The 22656-nt window shown below is 42.4% G+C and overlaps 1 protein-coding gene across 1 annotated transcript in view; it reads right to left on the reverse strand.

Annotated features, from left to right (window-relative positions):
- Nucleotides 1–7107: 7107 nt before the first annotated feature.
- The window catches only part of MEGF10 (multiple EGF like domains 10), a 111205-nt gene continuing 95656 nt past the window's right edge, over nt 7108–22656 (reverse strand). Inside the window, exons 17-25 of the mRNA XM_028748523.2 lie at nt 21456–21584; nt 18471–18599; nt 15535–15663; nt 12891–13127; nt 11887–12014; nt 11206–11329; nt 10758–10802; nt 10186–10392; nt 7108–9466 (exon numbers count right to left, since the gene is read on the reverse strand). Of these exons, the coding sequence (XP_028604356.2) occupies nt 9306–9466; nt 10186–10392; nt 10758–10802; nt 11206–11329; nt 11887–12014; nt 12891–13127; nt 15535–15663; nt 18471–18599; nt 21456–21584 (1289 nt within the window). The 3' untranslated portion in view covers nt 7108–9305. The remainder of the gene's footprint in view (nt 9467–10185; nt 10393–10757; nt 10803–11205; nt 11330–11886; nt 12015–12890; nt 13128–15534; nt 15664–18470; nt 18600–21455; nt 21585–22656) is intronic.

The raw sequence follows: 22656 nt of genomic DNA on the forward strand, positions 1-22656 counted from the left end.
AAATTTGAATGTTGCTTTTCCTGTCTGCCAGGTTATCTGATAATGCCTTATCTGATTGCCTTTCCTGGTAGTCTGTCACCCTTTGGTGATTTCCCAATTCCTGAGACAATGGGAAGGCTCCCTGACCCCCTCCCTCCTTGCAGAGAAAACATTTGGTCAGTTTGGGAGTCAAAATGGTTTCAGGTCGGTCTTCCTGTGCTGATCTATGTACGTGCTTGGTTGGTACATTTATGAACATTCATTTTATATAGAAGACCTTATTATTACAAAATCCTGAGCGGAACCCGAGGTATCTGAGGCATGGAAATTGAAGTTGCTTGGGACAAGAGTCCTGGGTTCCTCCAAAACCACAACAGAGACAGCCTTGGCCAGCTCAGTCCGGTATATTGGTGGGCAGCAAGATAGGCAGAGTACCCCCAACTTATCTCCTTGACCCCAAATCATTTTCTGGTGTGATTCAAGCTCCTGAATCGACAGGTTTCCTACTATCTGCAAAACAAATCAGAACATGTGACAAGATACATATGCAGGGGATGCTCAGGATTCCCAAAATCGTTAGCATCACTTTTGTTTTCTTCGGGTGGCAGGTTTGAAAGTGTGATAGGAATTTTGAGGTCTTAGATCTATGGAAATGTTCATAAATGTACCAACCAAGCACGTACATAGATCAACACAGGAAGACCAACCTGGAACCATTTTGATTCCTAAACTGAGCAAATGTTTTCTCTGCAAGGTCAAAGTGGGAAACCTCCCCATTGTCTCTTTCCTCACAGATCCTGTCTTAAGGGCACATTTAAGATATGACTAGGGTGTGAGCCTGTGACCTGGCCCAGGAACTAAGCATTCATCACTACAAAAGAATGGCTGGGCTTCCCAGGCAATCCAATCAAGTAACCTGCCAGACAGGAGATAAACAACAACAGGAGAAAAACAATATTCAAATTTCTGTTTTAGACCGCCTTTTCTGTGATGTAGGTGTGATGTATCTGAGGGGTGGTCTTAGGTAACACCCCTTCTGTGACGTATGTATGATGTTTCTGGGGGTGGTCTTGATCTACAGGGTGGCAATTTCAAAAGTCTTTTGAAACTTGCACACCATTTTTCTGGGTCCCTCCTCTCTCCTGCGTGTGAGGGGAGCACCCTGTTGCAACAGATCAATAAAGATCAAGCTTACTAGCTGCTTTGCTTCTCAATATTCTGTGGTTGGCCTCTATTATTCTCTCCTACCAATAGGGAACCTATGTAAGGACTCTTGGATACCCCATAAGGGAAAAGGGCAATTTTTGTTTACAACAAAAGCAGCGACAAAACAAATAGCAAATTGATTTCGTAATTAATTGATAACTGTTTATATAAAGACTAATATTAAAGCAGTAGAAAATATTCTAAATTAGGATCACTTGTGCAGTTCATGTTTTGTTTTCTTTATCCATAATACACTGTAATACTACTGCCCTCTTCTGGATCAGAGGGAAGATGACAAAGACATTGGCGTTGGAATCTTTGTATCTCATTTATTAATGCGCTGTATATGCAGGTGCATGCAAGGCACTGGGAAGAGAAAAAACCCATTGAGAGAAGTTCCCGTGTTTCTGCAAAGTTGTGTATGTATATGAAAAAGGCTGGCTGTGCTGAGAACATTTTTTCCCCTCCCCCCCCCTTTATGATTAATATTAATTTTATACAGTCTTAACATCAGGTTTTACAATCATAATAACCCAAATACAGTCAAGAGCCTATCTCATATGTTTTCAATTGTACTGATTTTGTGCTGAGAACGTTTTCAAGGGAGTAGGAGTCGAAGGCACCTCATGGATCCATATTGCCCTTACAACTTGCAACATTCTCATCTAAAGTAAATATGACCGTAGATAAGATGAAGGAAGCCAATGAGAGGGGGAAATTGTTTTCATTCGAAAACAATGCCTAACACCTGCAAAATGGCCCCTGCAATGTTTGGTAGTGCAAACCCCATGCTTAACGAAAGATTAAAAAATGAGCCCTCAATTTTGGTTTTCGCCAAAATTCCGACATATTCTGATTCCCCCTCCCAAAAACGGTGCCAAACACTTGCAAATTGTCCCCGGCAACGTTGGGCGCTGCAAACACCGCATTTCCAGGTCGGCCAAAAAAAATTGTGTTGGAATATTCTAGAAGAAACTTGAAAATGGTCTTGAACAAGTTGCTAGGCAACAGAAAATTTCCCCAGCAACAGGTGTCCTTATAGGTCATGTGATCGACTAAGTCTGGGTCAGTGTAAATGAGAATGTGAATGAGTCAGCATTGGGTTTCTGGCCGGATGACAAAAATAAGAAAAGATTATGTTGCTTTATTTGTTTATTTATTTATTTATTAGTGACCAGTGTAAAGTTTTGTAAATAGTAAAGACTCTGAGAAAGAGAACCAAATGGTGTTTATTCCTGTAATGGAAATTTCACTAAGAGAGAGCTGGATTGCTGCTGCTGTAAAGAATTAAAAGATGCCAGAAAACTTTTCTGTTAACGGAACTCTGCTGCAGAAAGAAATAGAAACCCAAAAATATATGCTCACACACCAACACAGCTGTTGCAGAGGAAGAGAAGATGTCAAAGATGGAACACTAGCTTCACAGTGAAAAGCGGCTCTTGTATTAAAAGCTCTTTGGGACTCAATCCTGGGGGGGGGGGGGGGGAGAGACGGTGCTTTTTGCCAGGGGAAAAAGCGCAGAGATTTCCCCAGGAACAGAAAGAGCGATGCTGCCGTCTCACACCTGAAGCCCTGCAACTCTCAACTTCCTCTCGGAACTCCAAAGTCAAATATCATTAACAGCACATGCCAAAAGAACATGTTAATCCGAGGTGATGATATCAGAGAACTCTTTGGAAAATGAAACATCAAGCTTTCAGACATAGGGTATGTATTCAAGCGGGGCAGGGAAACATGCCAAACGGTATTGACATGAGAATGCTCCATTGGTCCGCTTCTGTCATTCAGAAGCGCCCTAGTACAGTGGTACCTCAGTTCTCAAACACCTTGGTTCTCAAATGCCGAAAACACAGAAGTGTTCTGGTTTTCGAACGTTTTTCGGAAGCCGAACATCTGATGTGGCTGTCGGCTATTGTTTCCGGGGCGTCTGCACCAATCAGAAGCCATGCCTTGGTTTTCAAACATTTCAAACAGACTTCTGGAATGGATTAAGTTTGGTGTTGTTGGTTTTTTGCTATTTATTTTGTGTTTTTGTTTTTGAGGCTTTTTCGGTTAATTTGTTTTTGTGACTGTGTGGAACCCAATTCAGCTACTGATTGTGTGACTGCAGAAATGGATAAAAGCTCCTCATCTAAACATTGACTATATTCAGTGCACGTAAGAAAAAAATATATAATTTTTTTTAATCATCTACAATACTTATTTTATAGTACATTGATTATTGCTTTCATTTTACGGCTCAGTGGTCTCATTAGACAGTAAAATTCATGTTAAATCGCTGTTTTAGGGGTTGTATTTGAAAGTCTGGAATGGATTAATCTGTTTTGCATTACTTTCTGTGGGAAAGCACACCTTGGTTTTGGAATGGACTTCTGGAATAGATTCAGTTTGAGAACCAAGGTACCACTGTACTTAAATTTATGGGCATTTTAGCAGTTTCAGGAAGGCTGGCTAGCATGATACAGATGCAACTCCCATCTCACATTCTGATATTATTCAGTTAATGGCAGCTCCATTAACTGATGGATTTGGGCTGCCATTTACCCAGCTTCCATATGGGCTACACAGGGTGATCAAGATTCTCACGGGATGAAAAGCCGTTCTAAACAGGTAATCCGTATCATTTCTGCCATGGTTGAAAAAGCAGCTTGGGGAAGACTATTTTGAACAGGAAATGTCTGAAAGGCGATGATAGCTGCCTGTTACGTACCGTATTTTTCACTCCATAGGGTGCACCGGACTATAGGGTGCACCTAGTTTTTAGGGGGGGGAAATAAAGGGGGAAAGTTTATTTTTTTCCCCCAGCCCCAAAGAGCAAAGAAGCCAAGACAGCGAGCGGGATCCACCCCAGCCCCCAGAACAGGTCCGGGAGCGGCAGCAAGGTTGTGCTCCGAAGGCTTGTGGATAGCTGCCTGAAGCCCGGGGAGCGCAGCGGGAGTTGGCACTGCGCTCCCCGGGTTTCAGGCTGCTATCCGCAAGCCTTCGGAGCGCGGGGGGAACTCCCGCCGGGCTCCGAAGGCTTGCGGATAGCTGCCTGAAGCCTGGAGAGCGAGAGGGGCCGGTGTGCGACCCCTCTTGCTCTCCAGGCTTCAGCGAAAGCAACGCAAAGCCTCCGGAGCGCAGAAGGAGCGCTCCCTCTGTGCTTCGGAGGCTTCCTGTTGCTATCGCTGAAGCCAAGGAACCTGCATTCGCTCCATAGGACACACACACATTTCCCCTTCATTTTTGGAGGGGGGAAAGTGTGTCCTATAGAGCGAAAAATACGGTATGTCACTCCTACGTCAGGTAATCTGAGCTTGCTGCCATTGTGCTTTCTGTTTTATCATTCTCAGAGCCCGTCTAGTCCTAGGCGAAGGGGTGGTGGTGGTCAGGAATGCTTTCCAAGGACACTGAAGCAGCTAGCTGTCTCTCTCCTTGAGTTCCCTCTTTTAGCTGCTCCTCACCCAGTATTTCCCAGCTTTTCCCCTCTGGACTATGTCCCCCTGCAAACCACTGTTCTAAATCAATACTGTCCTGTCCTTGGGAAGGTTCAGGAAAAGGGGCTCCCGCCATTCCTCCTCAGTCCAGTCCCTGACAGAGGGGAATGAAGGCCAGCCAGAGCGGTGGGATGGGAGAAGCAAAGGAGAAAAGCTCCCGACAACCCCCTTTTCCTTCAAGCCCCCAAGCTTTTGATGGAGCAACGCAGGGACACTTGCAGCAACATTTCCACTTTATCCAAGGATAGATGCTTGGAGTCTGCCTTCAAACTCTGCGCCCTGTGCTGCCAAGTACAGCAGTTTTTTCCAAAGATATCAGAACAAAAGGAATGAGGAGGTGGAAGGGGAACCAAAACAGTTTTATTAACAAGTAAACAGCAGGCATGCAAAGCATAAAATCAAACATACCCGACAGGGGCTACCCAATCTCCCCTTCAGCTGCCCGGAGCCCCAGGTAGAGCAGCAGGAGAAAGACCCCGACCGTCGGTCTCCCAGCATCAGGTCCTTTGATCTGGGTAGAAGCTCTCTGGGCCCCTCCCACCTATGGCTTTTATAGCCTGCCTTGATGTAACCAAGTGCACCGGGCATTACTCATGATTAGCCCAGGACCCTGAGGTGGAATTAATACAGAGCGGCTGAGAGTCTCCCACTACCTGCAGCCGGGCATCCAGTCAGCAACACAGAAGAACCCAGGAAACTCCCGACAGGTGTGTGAAACACAAGAATCCAGCAGATCTCAAACTGGGGATGTTAAAGGGAAAGGGACATGCCACCTAACTCCTCGAAATAAAAGTGTCTTCCGCATTTCCACTACACACCCAGTTAAGTCCTTCAAGCTATTTATCTTTCAGACCCCTGCAGAGTCTGCTCCCCTTGCCTAGGGGGCGGTGTTGCAGACTGGCATCTGGGACCCTCAATTAGTCAGATTGGGGGCAGGGGGATGCTGCCCATGTCATGGGGATTCCTGGCCATGTACCGCCCCTGCCGGATGTTTAAACTGTGGCGGGGCCGCGGGGCATCCTCCTTTTGAGTCTTTGCTGGATCTCACAGCCCACCCACCCTCTTTTTACGCATTGCTATGACAGCGACCTTGCTATGGATATATGTCAGCCGCCATATTGTTGGGGCCAGGTAGGAATTTTTCCGCTTGGCATATTGGCACCAGCCACTTGGTTTTCACCTACCTTGTAGCAATTGTCACAACTTTGTAAGGTTAGGCATTGGGTAAGCCTTTGTGGTGGGACGGGAGGTTGTAGCCTCCACCTGCCCCTCCTCAATAAGGGTATCTCGTTAAAAGGATCCAGGGGTGTGGATCCTGTCCAAAGCCTGGGTGTGGGCTAGGGCCATGCCACGACCCATCAGGGACCCTGGGGGTGCCCTGATTTGACATATGTCACAGGGCTCCCCCTACAGTTGGTTTACCCTTAGTGTGACTCCCTGTAGTCTGGTTTCACCCAGTGCCTAAGCTAAACTGCTCACGTCTGTAACCAATAAAGTTGTGGCATGTTTTTTTGCCCATTAACCTTAATCATCTGTGTCTATTTATTGCTCCCTTTCCCTTATGGGTTATCCAAGAGCCCTTAAGTGGGTTCCCTATCAGTAGGAGAAAATAACAGAGGCCAACCAGAGAATATTGAGAAGCAAAGCAGCTAATAAGCCTGATCTTTATTAATCTGTTGCAACGGGGCCCGGGGCCTTGCCATGCAAGTGTGGGGGGGGGGGGGCTGAATTGGAAGGCATGTTCCCACCCGTCTGTCTCCTTCAGTGCCCGGCCCCATCTCCTTCAAACCCCAGTGAGGATTGAAAGCCTTCTGTCATCACCCCTGCAAGGGGTTCTTCACAAAGGGGCACTTTGAAAGCTCTGTATTTTGCTACAAATTCCTGGCAATCAGGGCTTCAAATAATATAAGGTAATTGATCGGTGGATAGCCCCATGCACCTGTCATCTCTGGCCTTTTACAGGTGGGAAATAAAGATCTCGACTGCCAGCCTGAAAAGATTTGAGCGACTGCTATAAGGATGGGGGGGGGATTTGGGGTAAGCTCTAAGGGGAGGAATAGGGGCTGCCAGGATCTAAGCAAAGTTGGCAAGCAATATGAGGAGTAGAGGCAGCCCCTATTTTTACACGTTCCCTTTTCTTGAGGTTCTGCATCAGTAGCTCTTTGGGGATTGGAGTGAGCAGTCGACATCCGACTTTGGAGATTCATGACATTTCAACGGTAAGTGGGATTCAAGGGCAAAGGGGGTTATTGGGTTGTTGTTTTTATTTTTATTATGTATTTTGTGGTTTTCTATCCTGATTTTCTTCTGTGAGGATCCGGGGGTGTGGATCCTGAGACCCCCGGGTATAGGGCAGTATATAAATTAAATAAATAAATAATAAAAATTTGCCATGCAAATTTCTTGTGGCTTTCAAATGATTAGAAATAAAACTGTAATCACGACGTCAAAAGAAAAGAAAGATAGGCTTTATTTGTGAGTTTCTGTAACACAATACAAAAAGATTGTAGAGCTATTCCAACACCATACCAAACCTATTCTACAGCAAGGTATTTGTGTTGCTCAAATTCCAAAAAAAAAAAAAAAAAAAAAAAAAAAACCACACCCCACAACCCCAATTCAATTTTTGTCTTTTATATTTGCATGGTCCAACAAAGATTACACACCTTTAGTACGTGTAAAGAGGCAGGGTGCCAAGGGCTGAAACAAGCTATGGCAATGCCTTTTGATGGAGAGTAGCTTAAATAACATTGAGTAAAACAAAGTAGGGCATATTTCAATTTCAGTGCCCCAGGAATACATAGTGGCGAAAAAGAAAAGCTTTTACATCAGTAGTTGTTTTCAGTTCCATTTGTTGGATCATAGTCACAATAGTTCTTTGAATTTAACAGATCTAGTACTGGGAACCCAGCATATTGTACCAAGGTTGAGAACCAATAGTGGAACATTTTACTAACATGCTCAGCGGTGGTAACCTAAAAGACCTAACTTATTACTTATCAGCTTTAGGTTTCAGATGCACCATGGAGATGAAATGAGATGTTGCAAACTAAAGAAAACATAAACAATTAGACTTAATACATCTTTCTCTGTTCCCATTATGGCTGGAAATAATCTAGCAATGGAAAGTTAAATTGTCTACATTGAGAGGGGGCAGGGGAAAGAGAAAGATTTCTTTGCAATTTTTATCTTTCAATGACACTTCAACTATAAATTGGCTCACACAAAATGTTCCTTTGGAACAGAAAGATGACACTTCTAGGGTGAAAACATTAATTGAAACTGTTGATGGGAAATAATTTGACTTATTTCTGTTTAATACTGTTTCTTGTTATGAACATTATCCCTTGCATTAACATTAAATCAGGTTTTTTTTAAAAAAAAATCTGTATAATTTCAACAGTTTACACACTAGATTACTTTCTAGCCTATCTCTGGTGGAGAAACTGACATTATCTAAATATTGTTCTTCTTCATAAAAAACAGTGCTTCTAAAGCAGACATAATGGGGGGGGCATTGACAAAACTACAAGGGTCAAAAATATTATATTTCTGCACTGTTATTCTAAAGCACTACAAAACGTAACTACATTATTTTAAAATAGAGATACAACTTAATGAAATGTGGGGTATATGTGCCAAGTTATTAGCAATGCAAAAGACCAGCTTAAGCATATTTTCCCTAAATCAATTACAGAAAGAAAAGGTGCCTTTTTAACAAGTACGCACAAAGATTGATCAAACATTGTTCTTATTCCATGTTACAAGTGCTACTTGTTTATAAAACTGAAACCTTCTCTTGCATTTAAAATGTACAGCATACACTATGTTTTGCCTTTTCTCTTACCCACTCATTCAATCCATTTTGACAAAAATAAACCATTTAACGCACATGTTTATGGAACAATTGCTGATATGTTATGCATTATTACTTGCATAGAGCAGAAACTTTACTCGGAATTGCTAACCGTGAGTCTCAATCGTGCCCATCGTTTGGCAAGCGCCGGTGCCAAAAATCACATTTTGTGGCACATAACCTTTAGCCATATTTATCCAGGAATTCCCAGACATTCAAAACAACTCCTGTATTATACTTCCATTACCAGCAATGGAGTAAGTATTTTGCCTTGGCTTTCCCAAATCAATCCAGCACTGTAATCGGATATGCTCTAAGACCGCATCTCTCCTTACATGTGTAAAGAAAAACCAGCAACGCATTGGTTTCTTTTCTTTTCCAGAGTAACTAGTAACTCGGATGACGTGGCTAAGTGAGTATTTGGTAGGTTGTACAGTCTTGGCTGCATGTCAACTATGCAAGCTGAGCTAGTGAAAAGAAAATTGCCGTCCATTGTAGGAACAACAACACAGCTGGCACAAGAATCGTTCTCAAGCTTGTACCTTTGAGCCAGTACAGGTTTGGCATTTCATTCTCTAAACATTAATTGCAATGGAAAAACTGACAGGGTCTTCCAAGCCTGGCACCTATCCATCTGCCATGAGTGTATACAAACCATAGTTTGATTCTCCTGGTTTAATGTACAGCAAAATGTTTACTGAATGCAGATGGTGAAGTAGAAGAAAAGGGATCACTAGATCCTAGTTCTCCGTAAGAGCTCCGCTGTGCTCCAGAATGTGCCTCTGGTGTCATTCGCTGCTTTCGTCTTTCTCTGAAGATGCAGGACTATCGCGAACAGGCAGCAGGTCATAATGAGAGGGGATGTGGCTGTTTTTTGGCAGATCGTAAAGATCTTGGCTGAAAGGTCCCTTGTTATTAAACGTTCCCTGGATAACGCTGACTGTAGGTTCTGCAATAATAAAAACATACAAACACATTGGCGCTCCGATATTGGATGAACAATCACAACGTTTAATGAAAATTAACCTAGTAGTCCCATTGTGGTTTTTTGTACTTTAAAAGCCTTCAATATTTTTGATACAACAATCTTCAGTCACATTAAAGAAGACTGTGAAATAACTAACTCAGAACATATTCATGAAAATGCAAGCTAACTACAAAATTAAACATACCCTAGTACAGTGGTGCCTCGCAAGACGAAATTAATCCGTTCCGCGAGTCTCTTCGTCTTGCGGTTTTTTCGTCTTGCGAAGCATGGCTATTAGCGGCTTAGCGGCTTTAAGAAAAAGGAAACAAACTCGCAAGAACTCGCAAGACGTTTCGTCTTGCGAAGCAAGCCCATAGGGAAATTCGTCTTGCGGAACAACTCAAAAAACGGAAAACGCTTTGGTCTAGCGAGTTTTTCGTCTTGCAAGGCATTCGTCTTGCGGGGCACCACTGTATGTACCGTATATGGATGAAGGGCAAGGGGCTAGAATTATTTTTATTAAATAAAGACATGAAAGAAATACTGTTTTTCATATGTTCATCTATTACGCATTGTGAGCTTATGCCTGGTTTTCAGTTCAGCCACCCTTTGTAAAATACATATTATTTTTAACTTGAGAAACGCTTCCAGGATGTGCATTTGTGTGTACAATGATGGCAAAACACTCCGTCAGGACTCACCAACTTCATAGACATTCTTGTTGGTGGAAGCAGAGTTGCTAATTTCTGCATAGGCAGAATCCCTTCGTGCTGGAGACTTCATTTCAACATATCCACATTCTGTATGTTTTGGTGTCAGTGCTGGCGGGTCTTTAATAGTGGCATAAGGATTTTCAGAACTGCTTAAGGAGCAGTTACTTAAATTGTATTCAGAATTCTTTACTAGATCTGAGAAAACAGAAAAATAATGTTTTAATTGTTCTCTTCAAAGAATAATATATTTTAATGACAAAATTAAGCAAAATGCGTATGATCTTTAAAAATTAAACGATCTTTTTGCTTTTTGGCAAGTCTCCTTTGACATTTTCGGATTTCATATTTTAACACAGTGAAACAAACCAACGAACAAAATGATATCCACAACGCTCCTTTTCAAGTACCAATTTATTGCTCTTCTAACCCAGTCTATTGTGGAGCTCACGGTGAGCTCACATGCAGGACTGATCAGGCCCATGGGCTGCTTAGCTGCAACATAAGATGCCCCAAGACCATTCTCTGAGCCCCAATATATTTAGATCTGTAAGAAAACTCACCTTTCAGAGATTTCCCCGTACAGCCTCTATCGATTCCAAAAGCTCCTGTAAAATATTGAGAGGCATGACGGCATTAAATTGGGATAAAAACAGCAGCATTAAATTCCCAAAACAGTCATTTTAAAAATCTATTGCAATTTAGTCTTTTCATTTTTAATGCACAAGTTTGTTGGTCACTGTTGCCACTCTAAGGTCTGTATAACTGCGTATATTAAGAGCCTGCATTGATATGCCTGTATATCAGTCAAATTCCCAGAAGCCATACTCTTGGGGAGATAGCTGGAAAACATCACCATATTCTCCTTGCAAAGAGAGATGGAAATGACACATGTTGTCCCCCCCCCCTAAAATACATATTGTGATGCACAAACTGGCATCATCATCATCATCATTATTATTATTATTATTATTATTATTATTATTATTATTATTATTATTATTTCTGTACCAAGCTCATTGAGGTAGCCTCCATGCTTCCAGTCAGCAGGTAGGGTTCCTGTGTAGTCCACAACAGGGCCTCGCTTTCCAGAATCCACATTTTTAAGATTCACAAACAGTTGGTTGTTGTTTGACTGTTTCAAATAAAGACAGAAGGCAGAGAATGAAGATGGCAACGGCTCAGCAACATTTGTCATAGAGAGAGCAACTGTAGTGCAAATAAAAAGATATGGTGTTTTATACATGTAAAGGTAAGGTAAAGGACAGTTAAGTCCAGTCAAAGGCGACTATGGGGTTGTGGCGCTCATCTCGCTTTCAGGCCGAGGGAGCCAGCGTTTGTCCACAAACAGCTTTCCGGGTCATGTGGCCAGCATGACTAAACTGCTTCTGGCGCAACGGAACACCATGACGGAATCCAGAGTACACAGAAATGCCATTTACCTTCCCGCTGCAGAGGTACCCATTTATCCACTTGCACTGGTGTGCTTTCGAACTGCTAGGTTGGCAGGAGCTGGGACAGAGCAACGGGAGCTCACTCCGTCATGGGGATTCGAACCGCCGACCTTCTGATCGGCAAGTCCAAGAGGTTCAGTGACTTAGACCACAGTGCCACCCACGTCCCCTAACCTTTTATAAATGTAACATACCAGGAACAACATTCCCTAAGTATGTAGCTAATCTATATTTTTACCTTTGCCAAAGTCATCCTGTCCATGTTGTTGGCATTCACTTGGTTTGAACACTGCGTTAGAGTGTGATAGCTTGGGTTGGAGAAGTAATGGCTGTTAGCATTGCCACCATTACTGTGAGGCATCGTCTCTGTGAAAGGAATGAAAAAGTGAGTGCTGCGTCATTGCTCATCCTTGGCCTTACGCAACTGTGCTGAAGAACAAGCCAACAGTTCGCCTAGAATTAAAATACAATATGGATTTATATGATCAATACAGATTGTTCTTCTGTTCCTAAAATGCATCTTCTTCTATATGATACAATCCCACTGCCTTTCAGATTTTTACTGACAGGAATCTCCTGTCTTTCTTGCGTCTCTCTATGTTATATCTTCTCTCTTTCTCCTCCAGAGTGATTCTCTGATAAGCATCTTGATGGGTACAGTCCTTGGCTAGCCATGTTTGACAACGTCTATTGTAGCCAAAAACCATGGGCAAACTTGGCGAAAACATTTTTTAGAATCATAGGGTTGAAAGGAACCACGAGGATCATCTAAGTCCAGCCTCCTGCAATGCAGGAATCCTTGGCCAGTCGTAGGTTTCGAACCCACAACCCTGGGATTAAGAGTCTCGTGTTCTAGTGAGCGACCTATCCCTTGGAGAGACTTGCGCTGAAAGGCGGCATATACGGTAAATAGTTTAATTAACAAAAGTATTTATGTTGTGAACTGCACTGAGATGTATGGGTATAGAGCGGTATACAAATTTAATAATAAAACAAAATAAAAATAAACAGATAAGGGGTGCTGCTTGTATAAAGTCTTTGCTATAGGCACTGTGTCACTACAGAAATTGCTGACATAGTAAAGTGTTACTAATCACCCGCAAGTGAATGAAAATACACAGCATATGAACTTGATAAAGCTAAAAGAGGATAAACAGTTCTGAAAGTCAGAGAAAACGTGCCGTTTGCTAAAGTATGCACTCAGCATAGACAGGATTAAGCTTTGTATCACTGTGTTCCTACCTGAAATACTGTAGTCTGTATTGATGACCCTCATGGCAGGAGTATAGGTAACTGCAGGCATATTTGTTTCCTTCCCCTTCTGCTTTTGCCTATAAATGATGAATAGTGCTAGCAGGAAGAGGACGACAAGGACAAGAATAATTATGCCAGCGATGGCTCCAATCTGGTAAGAATCAGCAGGGATGGCAGCACTAGTGCGGCTTAAGCTGTTCAAATTTCCCACTATAATTACTCCAGCTGGGAAAGAAGAAAGAGAAGATGCATGTAAGATGTAGTTTTAACTTCAGTGCTTACTCAGTATGTTCAATGGGGCTTACTCCATATTAATACACTAAATGTAGTGCCACATCCTCTAAGCAAAAAGTGAACACTCGTTAAATAAAATGCAGACGATTTCCACACAATTTGATGAAGTGCAAGTGCCACAGATAAGATCGAGCAAAATGATCCACACAGAAACATGAAGTCTCGGAGCCAAATTACTACTCCACTTTGTCAGGCAGCCTAGAATATTGTACATTCCTAGGAGCAGGTAGGAAGGAGGTACCTAAGACTGCAAGTCAAAACATACCTACAACCATTTGTGCATTAACCAGCACTGATATGTTCTGTCGCTACTTGTAATGTTCGCAAAGAAGGAGGAAATAACATCGGAGACGCATATTATAGTGGGGAAGAGATATATGCACTAAGTATGTATCAAAGGATCGCCAAAGCATGTGTCATCAGGACACAACATTATCAAAGCTAGAAGTCAGCTCATTCGTTATTCAGATATAGAAATCCCCCACGTTACTTTCTCATGCTTGCACTCTTGGGTTGGGGCAACTGGCTAAAATGTTTCAAATGGCTCTAATTTTGGTTCCCAACAGTTTTTGTTGGGTTGGTGTTGGTTAAATGTTTAGTTCGGGTGGGCAATTATTTTAATTTGGATATAACTGTAAACTGTCTATTGATTTATTGGTTTATTTCTTGTAGAGGATATTTTGTTTTTTAATGTTTGATGCTTTGTTGCATTCTTATATATGTTGTAAGCCGCCTAGAGTGGCTGGGGAAACCCAGCAAGATGGGCGGGATATAAATTTAAAAATATGTATTATTATTATTTATTAAAACCAGCAGCAATCAGCAGGGTAGTCTTCCCAAAGCCAAGTGTCACTGGCACTGCAAGTTACTGAGAGAGAGACAGGTGAGATGGCAGGGCACAGGTATGCTAGAAGGGGCACACCAGCAGAATTTTTGGATTAGCTCTGCTGCCATGCCATATTCTCGGTAACCAGCAGCGGCACTCAACATTGGGAAGTCAGGTGAACAATGCTATGCCTTTGACCACAACTGTCCACAACTCAATCCTATACATGCCTACACAGAAATTAAGTTTCTCTGGACTGCATTCAATTAAGTTTTACTTGGAGCACTGAAATTAATGTACATCGCTAAATTAGGCCCATTAATTCCAGTGGATCTACTCTGAATGAAGGTAAGGTAAAAAGGTAAAGGACCCCTAGACGGTTATGTCCAGTCAAAGGTGACTATGGGGTTGCTGCACTCATCTTGCTTTCAAGACAAGGGAGCCGGCATTTGTCCACAGACAGGTTTCTGGGTCATGTGGCCAGCATGACAAAACCTCTTCTGGTGCAATGGGACACTGTGATGGAAGCCTGAGCACACGGAAACGCCGTTTACCTTCCTGCCGCAGCGGTACCTATTTATCTACTTGCACTGGTGTGCTTTCGAACTGCTAGGTTGGCAGGAGTTGGGACAGAGCAACAGGAACTCACACCGTCACGTGGATTTGAACCGCCAACCTTCTGATCGGCAAGCCCACTGAGTTCAGTGTGACTCACTCCCCGGTAACTGGGTACAGAATTGCGGCCTTAGTTATAGGTAAGCCCTGTTAGAACAGCGGGACTTGCTTCTGACTAAATATGCATCCGACTGCACTGTTAAGCGGAAGTTCTGAACATACTTGCAATTAAGCAGGGAGACGTTTCTGTGTATATGCAAAGGATTGCCCTATAATGGTATGTTGCATCACCCTAGCATGACCACTTGCAGTGTTCAAAACTCCCATTGTTCCAGGCGCATTTTGCGGCAAGGAATTTCATTGGCGTGAATAGTTTCTGAGCTCTGGGCACAGTACTGCACCTAAGATTTCAGATTAAAATTGCAGAGTGGAAGGAAGGGAGGACCTTTTTCTGCTTCCCTACTTCCAGCTACTCTCTGAAGACTGGAAAAGAGACCCTCTTAAGAATATTAGAGGGGTGGGCAGGGGAAGGACTAGACGGTGTGAAAAATGAATCTAAGATTTAGCTGCAGTTCATTCATTTTCAGCTTTGTATTCTTGCTATTTAAAAAGTGCACCTAGACATTCCATTGTTGCGCCCATAACCTAGGTTTAAGGTGCCATTTAGCTCCTAGCTTTCATATCTCAGTTTCTAACACTGACCACTTGTCTACTTAGGGTATTCCAGTAGAAGAAACACCCTTTTTTTTCCTTCTCAGATTTTTATTTCTTTTTTGGTGGGGACGGGGAAGTTAGGCATGGCATTTTTGTCATCATTTTGCAATTCTTCTTGCAGCCCTGCATAAATACCAGCATTTCAAAGCTCGTTTTTATTTTGGCATTATAGGAAAATATTACCTTGGTCACACCTCGCTCCTTTCCACCCAGGGCTGCAGTAGCAGGTTCCTGTGATGTGGTCACAAGTTGAGTTGTTCAAACAGTCACAAATTTGCCGGCAGCCATAACCATATGTACCTGAGGGACATTCTGTAGAAAAGAATAACAAGGTATGAACTGCAGCTTCCCACCCATCCCTTTTAGCCTATTCCAGTTTGTGCTCAGCTGAAATCTCTCAGTGACGGTAACCATGATTTAGTAAATCAGAACTGTGTGTAACTGAGATTTTTAATTGGTTAGCAATGGAAAATGAGGCGGCAGCACACCATACGATTAAAGAGCATTGCTGCAACACATCAAACAATTTTATCTCCAGGTGTTCTGCAGTTTTCTAGAGAAAGGCCAATGAATAAGACATTAAATGTATTATGATTTAATGTAATATGCTTATGGAATAAATTGTTTTTATTTTATTTTTTTAATGAAACTTTTAGATGTTCCCAAATTAGGATGCAGCCATCATATTATATAACACTAGAATTAATTTTCCATTGTTGCTCTTCTGAAAGTCTGGCTTGTATAGAATTAAAAACTCTACAATTTGCCATTTTCAAACTCCCTACTGTACTTTTTATAGTTTATTGTAAGAAATCTTGTAGATTTCCCAGACTATCCCTAGGTGGCAGTGTTTCATTGTGCAAGTTCAAGAAAAATCAGCCCCAATCGATGTATTTAAAATATGTTCACAAATGCATATCAAGTATGATTGAAGCATATAGGCTTAAAGAGGTTCCATTTATTCAGTAACAGAGGGAAGCTGACAGTGTGCTGCTTAGAAAGTGCCACTCAGATCCAGAGTGTTAGATGGCAAGCTCACAGAACAAAAACAACTTCTTCAGTTTTTCTTGTGGTACCACCTATTTTACAAGTTATGCCTAGGTAGATATGTTTTATTCAGACTGAAGTTCAGTCTCCTGGCTATTAACTGTAAACATTTTGTACCCCCGAAATGCACATTTTAAAAGAAAAAAAGTAGCATAATTATAGTGAATTGCTTCCTCTTTGCAGTGTGTCAAAAAATAATTATTCTCAGAACAATGAAACAAAAGTAACTCTTTGAAAAAGGATGTTAACAGTCACCGGTGGTCTTCTAGAAGTTCTTAAAATCCTGAACACAATCTACTAAGACACTGCTGCAAGGAGCCCTACATACATGCCATATATTTAAAACACATGACTTCCCCCCCCAAAGAGTCTCAGGATCTGCAGTTTCTAAAAAAAGGTAAAGGTAAAGGTACCCCTGCCCGTACGGGCCAGTCTTGACAGACTCTAGGGTTGTGCGCCCATCTCACTCAAGAGGCCGGGGGCCAGCGCTGTCCGGAGACACTTCCGGGTCACGTGGCCAGCGTGACATTGCTGCTCTGGCGAGCCAGAGCCGCACACGGAAACGCCGTTTACCTTCCCGCTAGTAAGCGGTCCCTATTTATCTACTTGCACCCGAGAGTGCTTTCGAACTGCTAGGTTGGCAGGCGCTGGGACCGAACAACGGGAGCGCACCCCGCCACGGGGATTCGAACCGCCGACCTTTCAATCGGCAAGCCCTAGGCGCTGAGGCTTTTACCCACAGCGCCACCCGCGTCCCATGCAGTTTCTAAAGGGGGCTAGAAATGGTAGCTCTGTGAGGGGTAAACTACAGTTGCCAGGATTTTTGTGTGCTTTAAATGTATTATCTGATTTAAATGTATGGTGTGCAGATAGGCTGGGTTCCGCTGGAGTAGAAGAAGCCTCCAGCCCAATCTTATACATGTAAGCTCTATTTGCTTTAATGGTATTTACTTCCCTGTGACTATGGTTAGAGTTGCAGCCTCAAGCATTTCACTATCTATTTTTATTGATTGATTGAATTTATATACCACCCTATACCCAGAGGTCTCAGGGCGGTTCACAGAACAAAATCAAAATATAAACCCACAAAATACAGTATCACAACAAAAACAACAACCCAATCCAATCAACTAAAGGCCTGGTTAAAAAGGAACGTTTTTGCCTGGCGCCTAAAGGTGCATAATGAAGGCACCAGGCAAACTTCCCTGAGGAGAGCATTCCACAGATGGGGAGCCACTGCAGAGAAGGCCCCGTTCTCGTGTTGCCACCCTCCAGACCTATCTACCGTATTTTTTGCCCTATAGGACGCACTATTTCCCCTCCAAAAATGAAGGGGAAATCTGGGTGCGTCCTATGGGGCGAATGCAGGCTTTCGCTGAAGCTTGGAGAGCGAGAGGGGTCGGTGCGCAGGCTTCAGGAAGACATCCGCAGCCCGGATGTCCTGCAGGGCTGTCTAGTCCCGGGAGGTCCCGCAGGGCTGTCTAGGCTGCGGATAGCAGCCTGCTTCCCAGAGCGTTGGGCGCAGGGCGCCCCTAGCGCCGGGCAGACATCGGCCAGCCCCACAAGCTCGGGGGACAGCAGGGAGGCGCAGCGCCGCCATCCCGCTGTTCCTCGAACTGGTTCGGTTTCCCCGACCTGTTTTTGGGGGAGAAATAAAGGGAATTTTCCCCCCCCTTTATTTCCCCCCCAAAAAACTAGGTGCGTCCTATGGGACGGAGCGTCCTATGGGACGAAAAATACGGTACTTTTAGTTTCATTGATTTCAAGGGAGATGGGGGGAAATAAGCAAAGTCACCAAGGCCCTCCACCAAATCTGTGAACTGCAGGAGCCCTGCAAGGCAAAGTCTTGACTCAACCACTTACTATGCATTCAGTTTCACTTAACTCAATATGCGTAACACCGGGTTGCAAGCCTATACTATGGATGTGTCTTACAGAAAACCTCCACTAGCTGTCAATATGGAATTTTCACAGTCTTGGCTTTATCTTGAGTATGAAAAACAGCTTTGTAAGATCTAATCCACTTATGCATTTTCCCTTCACAATATGCAAGGACCTTGTTGCCAACATACTCTGTTCACAGTGTTTTCCCATGAATCCTGTGCGACATGTACACTGCCCTGAGATGTGATCACAGTCGGCTCCATTCTGACACTGGCAGATTAATGCACAGTCCTTTCCATAAAACCCCAAAGGACATCCTGTAGGGGAAAGGAAGAGAGAGAGAAAATAAAACACCCTATACTTAAAACTAGCTTTGCGGCTTTTTAATAATATATTGAATGTTACCATAACTGACACACAGAATTTATACTTCCCAATTCATTTGCCAAACAAGATATGAAGCCTGAAAGTGACTATGTGAATAATATTGGTCACATTACTTAGAAAGTAGCAGGATTTACAGTGTAAATTTAGTGGGAAGCAAGACCTACTGAGTTTAAAGATGCTTAGCCCCAGGTAAGCATACATAATACAGTGCTGTGATTCTTACTACTTTCTTAGACTTTCAATGTAATGCCAGTGGGATTTCAAGTAAGAAGAGAAAGGAACGACTTTTCAGTACAGTGGTACCTCAGTTTATCAACTTAATCTGTTCCGGAAGTCCGTTCTTAAACTGAAACCATTCTTAAACTGAGGTGTGCTTTCCCTAATGAGGCCTCCCTCCTCCGGTGCCCTTCCACTGTTCGGATTCTGTTCTTAGACCGAGGTAAAGTTTGCAAACTGGGACATTACTTTTGGTTTTCCGGAGTTCGTAAACCGAATCGTTCATAAACAGGACTGTTCTTAAACCGAGGTACCACTTTAATGCCATTCTTTGGACATACAGTGGTACCTCAGGTTACAGACGCTTCAGGTTACAGACTCCGCTAACCCAGAAATAGTACCTCGGGTTAAAAACTTTGCTTCAGGATGAGAACAGAAATCATGCGGCGGCGGCGTGGCAGCAGCAGGAGGCCCCATTAGCTAAAGTGGTACCTCAGGTTAAGAACAGTTTCAGGTTAAGAATGGACATCCAGAACGAATTAAGTTCTTAACCTGAGATACCACTGTATATCTTACAGAGAATTCCGGAGCACAAGACCGAGGAGGGGATCCCACACAAATATTCCATTTCAATCTGAAGACTTATTATTCACAGAGATGCTAGACTCAGCCAATTTCTATTTTGCGCCAGTTTGTTCTGTCCCACTTTTGTTATTTGGTGGACTTTTAAAAATTACAGAAATGCACAAAGAATAGCATTTAGATTATACTCATCTTTTCCTAAAATATGCACTTTGTGTGTCTCCTAAAATATACATTTTTCTACAAATTGATCTGCTAAATAGCATATTTATGTTCAATTCTTTGGAACTGAAACAGCATTGCAAAATTTGGAGAAGTGCACAATCTGACAGCGACATTCCTGTCCGCATACAATTAGGCAAATTAGGTCAGTTTGCTTCAAATTGTTGCCCAAGTGAATTCCCCCCCCCCCATCCCTAATTACACATAAAGAGATCGTCATTCAAAACCAGCAAGCAAAAAAATCCCGAGCACTGATGGTTCAAGCAGCACAGAGCAACCATATGGCTCTGCAATAAATACATGGGCTTCTTCCCAGCATTACTGAGTTTGTGTGCTTCAAAAAGTGAAGTCATGCCATTATTACAAGCGTGGGTGAAGGGGACTCAGCGGCCAAGATCTTTTGGAAAAATATACTGACATGCAAAACAATCTTCATTCTCAATGGTGCGAGGGGACTTCCATTTATTTAAATTTATATACTGCTTAATTACAGGAAAAGGCTTCAACGCAGTTGATGAAAAAGACAGAGCAGTAGAATTACTACTTTAAAAATCACAACTGTAATTTAAAACATAAAGAAGGGTGATGTACTGGTGGTATTTGACTCCTGCCAAGTTGGCAAATATGTATAGACAAGTACAAATACCTGCTGGAAATGTAAAGAAAAAGAAGGTACCTTTTATCATGTGTGGTGGACTTGTAACAAAAGCTTTCTGAGAGATGATATATAATGAAACGGGGGGGGGGGGGGATGCTTAAAATAACCTTTGTTAAGAAGCCAGACGCTTTTCTATTAGGAATTACAGGTACCGACATTCCAAAGGAATAGAAAAGACTCTTTATGTATGGAACAACAGCAGCCCTGATGTTACTAGCCCAGAGATGGGAAGAAGACAAAGTCCCTACCAAAGAGGAGTGGCAAATCAAGCTGATGGACTATGCAGAGATGGAAAAACTGACTGGAAAACTCAGAAATCAAAAGAAAAATAACTTTATAAAAGAATGGGGAAAATTTATGAGTTGTTTAGAGGATTCTCATATGGATATGTTTTTTGATTCTTTGTGTAAAACTTTGTATTTGTAAAACCAAATAAAAATGATTTCAAAAATAAATAAAACAAAAACATAAAGAAGGTTAAAATCGCAATAAAATAAAATAGAATAAAATAAATGAAAACTACTACAAGCTTTCTAAACATCTGGGCAGGCTGGTCTAAATAAGAATGTCTTCTGCAGGTCAAAAGGAAAACAGTGAAGACGCCTGGCTGGTATCCATAGGAACAGCAAATGGTCCAAAGGCAAACTGTGCTTGCTGACAGAATGAAATACTGTGTACAGTGGTACCTTGGGTTACAGATGCTTCAGGTTACAGACGCTTCGGGTTACAGACCCCGCTAACCCAGAAATAATACCTCGGGTTAAGAACTTTGCTTCAGGATGAGAACAGAAATCGCGCAGTGTCGGCAGCGGGAGGCCCCATTAGCTAAAGTGGTACCTCAGGTTAAGAACAGTTTCAGGTTAAGAGACCTCAGGAACAAATTTAGTTCTTAACCAGAGGTACCACTGTACTTTGTTTGAGTGTACACATGCCATTACTTGCTGTCTTGCCTGCGAACAGCTCCTGAATGTATCCCCCTTATTTGAAATTACCCAGAGGTGCATGCATGTTCTTCTGGCTCTCAGCTGAGTCCCTGGATTGTACTTTCTCTACCACTAACAAACTCTTTCTAAGACGTCACTACAGAGATAAATATTAGGAAACTCACTTTGGGTGCAGTAGAGACCAGTCCATCCCGGTGTACATTTACACTCCCCATCATAGGCACTGCAGCGAGCTCCATTATGGCAGTTGCAGGTATGGATACAATTTGGGCCCCAATGGGAAGGAGGACAAGCTGAAACAATTAAAAAAAACACACCCAGTTAGTCTTATTTGGCAAAACAATAACACGGCTCTATAGGACTTTGCTGCTTAGCCCAGGTCACTACAGGTGTTTGTGAATATTATTCATCTTATAATTTCAAATCAGAACATACTTTACAAATGTGATTTCTCGGATTTTTATTATAGTTTTATAATGTTTACCCATCAGCTCTCTATGTGGATTTTGGTATTTACAGCAGCACAATATATACATTTAAATAGTGGCTATATTTAACCCTGCTGCAGTGTAAGGCTAATTTTCTTGTCTACAAAATTGTATTTATCTAATTCCGTGCGTACAAATCATGGAGCAGGGGAAACAATAAAAAGCAGAAACATTTCCCCCTTTTTTCTGTTTAAGCCCCAAAATGTCATAGTGAATAAACTACAACTGGCTCAGCTTTATACAGTACACTAAGGTGTGCAACAACCACAAGATTTTTTTGGGGGCCCTCATCTGATGCTGCTGGAAAAAGCGCACTTCAGTCCAGGCTGGTTTGTAGGCTGCCTGCTTCCATTTGGGATCCATTAGAGACTGCTTCTTTTGCCCTTTCACTACTGGGAAATTCAAAAACGGCTGTAACTATTTTTCCTTTTGACAGAAGTGGGTAATATTTGCAGGCATGTGAACTACTGCACAGTGAATAAAACCTGCTAAATTACAGGCAAATGGGTCCCAAGCCCTTTTTTATATGAACAAATACATTTAAAGTTTTTCTAGAAAAGGAAATTCAGTAACTTCTTAATTTTGGGGCAGAATTGGATGAAATGTGCATGCAAGGCAATCCCTTCTAAGGGTAGGATCCTGCCAAACTTCAAATGGATAGATACTGTGGTTTTCCTGCAAGGGTTGCAGTTATAGTTTTTTTATACATAAAAAACTCATACACACACACACACACACACACACACACACACACTTATATATATAAACACACATACACATGTCATCTCTATATGCCATATCGGTAAATGAAGCTCCTGACAAAATGGCAAAACATTTACTAGGTCCTGTGATTATTCTGCCTAAGCAGATATGCATC

The sequence above is a fragment of the Podarcis muralis genome, chromosome 11 (genome assembly GCF_964188315.1).
Source record: "Podarcis muralis chromosome 11, rPodMur119.hap1.1, whole genome shotgun sequence".
NCBI classification, from domain to species: domain Eukaryota; kingdom Metazoa; phylum Chordata; class Lepidosauria; order Squamata; family Lacertidae; genus Podarcis; species Podarcis muralis.